The 4,573-nt window shown below is 31.7% G+C and overlaps 1 protein-coding gene across 1 annotated transcript in view; it reads right to left on the bottom strand.

The window, feature by feature from the left end:
* The window catches only part of LOC107569428 (AT-rich interactive domain-containing protein 4B-like), a gene marked incomplete at its 3' end in the record, with an annotated part of 56,863 nt that overhangs the window by 8,846 nt on the left and 43,444 nt on the right, over window positions 1–4,573 (bottom strand). Inside the window, exons 6-7 of the mRNA XM_016255528.1 lie at window positions 1,935–2,014; window positions 562–656 (exon numbers count right to left, since the gene is read on the bottom strand). Coding sequence (XP_016111014.1) covers window positions 562–656; window positions 1,935–2,014 — 175 coding nt within the window. The remainder of the gene's footprint in view (window positions 1–561; window positions 657–1,934; window positions 2,015–4,573) is intronic.

Below are 4,573 nucleotides of genomic sequence, written 5' to 3'. Positions count from 1 at the left end.
ATATGTTCATTCTGCATCTCAAGTAAATGTATCTTGATTTAAGGATGTTTTGATATTTGTTTTGGAAATCAAGACTAAAATACTGAGGTAGATATATATATATTTTTTTTTTTTGCAGCACATGCAACATTTAATGCCACGACTTTATGAAATTAAGGCTTTCTGCTCTGGTTTAGGACCTTTTTAAGACCTTAATTTGTGGAAGGCCGAATTAAGAGTTTTTAAGACCATCAGAAACCCTGATGCACTGATGAACAATAAGAGCAGAAAACATGTTTTAATACAGTAAATAGAGTTGATTTTGATTTCATATGAACTTAAATGCAGTAAACGCTTGTACACTGAAAACATTTAAAAAAATGAAGACGTACACAAAACACATTACTGGGGTACATTTTCTTTATCAGACTAATGTGTCAATAACTTTAAGCAGTACTGTGCTTTTTGTGATTCAATAGCGAAATATGCACGATCGCAAAAAAGACATTTTGTTGATTTGCATTGGGTTTGGCAGGAAACATTGGTAAAAGCATGTTAATTTTTCCATGTAAAGACGCTCACACGGGGTTGGAGCGTCGGCATCCGCGGTTTCCCTTTCTGCCGATGACAGGAGTGCCGAAGTGTTCGGGGTTTGTCAGAGGAAGCCTGTCGAGCGTCTGGAAGAGAAACACACCAGATTCACCAGACAGCACTACAATAAAAATAAAACCATAATACAGTGTCATTACTTGAAATAAAATAAACACATTGCATTGAAAAAAAAATTCAACATTCTTCAATTTCATTTACTTTAACTTGATGTAGTAAAATAAGTTAAACTGAAATAAAATGATCAAAATTGACAAAAAACAACATCAACATAATAACTAAAACTTTAACTAAAATTTAAATTAAAACTGAAAATATAAAAATGATTTCAAAATATTAATAAAATGATAATACCATCTCAACGATACGAAAATAACACTGCTAAGAATGTGCACCAAGCATTATTACAATACTAATATTTCTTATTTTGTCTAATTTTTATGACAAATAAAATTACACTTGTGCACCAAGAAGTGTTTATAGGCTAATTAAAACTTTAACAAAAATAAAAATAAAAAAGAAGAAGAAAATCATTACTTCATTTTTACTGCATTTTTCCCTCCAATTTTTCCTTTTTTTATTATCAGATATTTGCCAAGGCAATATTTCTCATTTTAGTTTGGTTTAACTTTCAGTACTAAAATAACTAAAACTAAAACAAGTAAAAATACGAAAAAAAAATTTTTTTACTAGATTAAAATTAAATTAAAAATGAAAACTTAATTAAACTGATTAAATTAAAACGTTAAAACCTCCACTAAAATTTAAGTGAAAACAGAAAATATAAAAATAAAATCAAAATATTGCAACGGAAATACATACTTGCGTAGAGTTTCAGGCCTGAAACTACTGACAACCTGTTTGAAATCATTTCCTAGCGCACTGTTTAGCAAACAGAGATGTGACAGTTTCTAATAATCATCTGGGAATGAAACCTCCGATTTTGGGTCATTCCTACTATGCAGAAAAATGAACTCATTATATATGTCCTAATATACTGGATTAATTGCTAAACTCATATAAAAATCATATAAGCACAACAGTTGATAAATTGTTATTGTTTCAGTTTGAGCTGATGTTTGCCATGAAAATCTGGCACTTTATGAAGAAACTTGTTTTTTATTTTTTCAAGTTCAGAATGTTTCAAACAAAACATGTTTTCTTTGAAATATTGTTTTAATTAACAGTAAATTCATCCTTATGTTCTCAAGATCACCTGAGCGCATGACTGAAAGTCTGTTTCTAAATCATCCTAAATTATGACACAAGCAAATTCACTTCAGGATATGATGTGAAAGTGTCATGATGTGAATCTAAACCAATGAGAAATCAGAAAGCGGACTTGCCTCACTCTCTGCAAAGTGCCGCGCTCCTTTCAGGCAGAGAGACGAGCGCCTGAGGGTCTTCTCATCGCCGTCATCAAACACTGAGCCCAGGAGAGAGAAAGAGAGACGAGTTATCAGCCGCATCAGGACAGAGTTACATAGGATCAGTGCTTTAAAAGAGGCCGCCCACTGCTCTTCAGCTTTAATGAGAAACTCACAGTGAGCTTGGAAACTAAACCAAATTATTAATTGATTTAATCAGTACTCTGGTCCTTCATGCACAGTTTCTTTGTATAAACGGCTGAAGAGAGTCCCTATCACGCGTTTATGAACACTAAAAGCTTGAGTAAATCACCAGTTGGCTTGTAGCTGCATTAGGAGCCGCGACATACAATATAACTGAACTGAAAGAACAGCAGCGTCAAATGCAAGACATGCGAACCATCTGCTAGAGAAACATCTGCTGTGACTCACAGGTCATCAAGTGCATTTTCTCTCCATGTGCTGACAAATATGTGGATTATAATTCACATTAACACATCAAATTTGAAAAATATGAGGAATGAAATCAGTGTTTTATGTTTTTGTGAGAGACTGACGCATCTCATATGGTGCGAGTGACACAAACAACCTGTTATGTAGTGCAGCGAGAACCTGTGATGCTGCTCGCTAACATGCATAATAACACAAAACAGAGAATTCAACTGTCATAGGTAGGGCTGGGTATCGTTCAAAAGTTTTCGATATCGATACCGATACGATACCTTGACTTCGATACCGGTTCCTGAACGATACTTTTTTCGATACCAATTTTATGAAATCAATTTTAACAAGATTACATTATCTAAAAAAAAAAACTTTGGTTTTATTTTTCAGCTTGTTGATGTTTATACAAACTCAAAGACTCAAAGGAACAAAATGTAACCAACACAATAAATCAGTGCAAAATAGTTTTAATCGTAAAATTACATCGCTAATGTCATAGAATAGCACATTATAACGCAGTGTTACAACGTGCCCCATCTGCGCAACTGGAATATAAAACTGGTTAGTGTCTTCTGTTAGTAATCAAATCATTAAAAAACTATCTGAACTGATAAATAACAGATTGGAGATTAAAATAATAGCAGATTTGTCTAATTTTAAATGAATAATAAAAACTGAGATAAAAAATTTACTTAAGCCAGAATTTAAATGTTACTATGGTAAAATAAATATTCAAACCACGTGTGTTACAACTAACACCCCGTTACTTTGTGCATCGCACGCATCGCAAGTTTGTTAAATTGTTAAAAGCCCTTACATATCTCTGTCACCATTATAAGTGTTTGATCACCACATTTGAGTGATCATTGCAAAAAATGTGTTTATGTATATATATTCTGTTTATGTATATACTGTATTCTATATATAGTAAGTCAAATGTTTGGACACACGAATGGGAAAGTGTCCAAACTTTTGACTGGTATTGTACTATAATATACACAAAGAATATCGGCCGATATATCAGTATCGGCCTTTTTTTTACTCCCTAATATCAGTATCGGTCCCAAAAAACCCATATCGGTCGGGCTCTATTAAATACTATAGCATTTTATTTTATGAAAATGAGATAAAGAAGTTTTCGCACTGAAAGAGAAGTGATCTCGCGCTCAGACGTACCAGGCTGCAGCTAAACTGCATAAAAAGCAGAATGAACTGAAACATTAAGACAATAAACACAATAAATAAATACAATTTATGAATGATGCAGTGCTAATTGACATATCATTTATTACAGTAGCCTACAGAAACTATAAATTATATATATATTTTTTTACCTTATTCTGTGCAGAAAATTGAAATAATTCTTTGTAGTATATAAAACAATCATAAAATTGCCATTATGAAAAAATTATAGATTACAAATGATTGATTATTGTCCAGCAGTGTATTTGATTTTTTACAGCAAATTCAATGTAAGAGATAAGAAAATAATTCCTTGTAAAAAAATAATAATAATAAAATAATACATAAATTAGTGCTGGGCAGTATGACCAAAAATTTATATCCCGGTATTTTTCAAAATTATACCAGTTTTACGGTACATGACGGTATTTTTTTTTTCATGCATGACCGAGTGTTAACCATATTTTGTACTGATTGAGAGGAAATACTGCAGTATATTGACTTAGAATGCCCTATTTTACTGTCATGATGACTAAGGATGTAACGATTCACTCAACTCACGATTCGATTCACGATTTTGATTTCACGATTCGATTCACGATTATTATTATTTATTTATTTTACAAAATGAGATTTAAGACAAATTATAAATTAAATGTGTCCTTTTATTATTGCTTGGACAAAATGCTGCACATTTCTTTGTGAAATTGAAATAATAATATACTAATATAGCACTTGCATACTACTGCTCTTTTGTTGGTTTTGATTGCTTCTATTGTCCTCATTTGTAAGTCGCTTTGGATAAAAGTGTCAGCTAAATGACAACATTTAAATATAATGTAAATGTAAATAACAAAACTACATTGAAATAAGAAAAAAGCCCCAAATCAAATAAATAACACAAATAAAATACATATCTTCATATAAACAAACTAAGGCTTTGTCTTGTGCTCTTTCCATTTAAAATGAGAGGCAACCACTGCATTTTAATC

The sequence above is a fragment of the Sinocyclocheilus grahami genome, unplaced genomic scaffold, assembly GCF_001515645.1.
Source record: "Sinocyclocheilus grahami isolate Dianchi unplaced genomic scaffold, SAMN03320097.WGS_v1.1 scaffold1344.1, whole genome shotgun sequence".
Lineage (NCBI taxonomy): Eukaryota > Metazoa > Chordata > Actinopteri > Cypriniformes > Cyprinidae > Sinocyclocheilus > Sinocyclocheilus grahami.
Note: the sequence above shows the minus strand (reverse complement) of the source record. Positions and strands in the feature narration are given on the sequence as shown.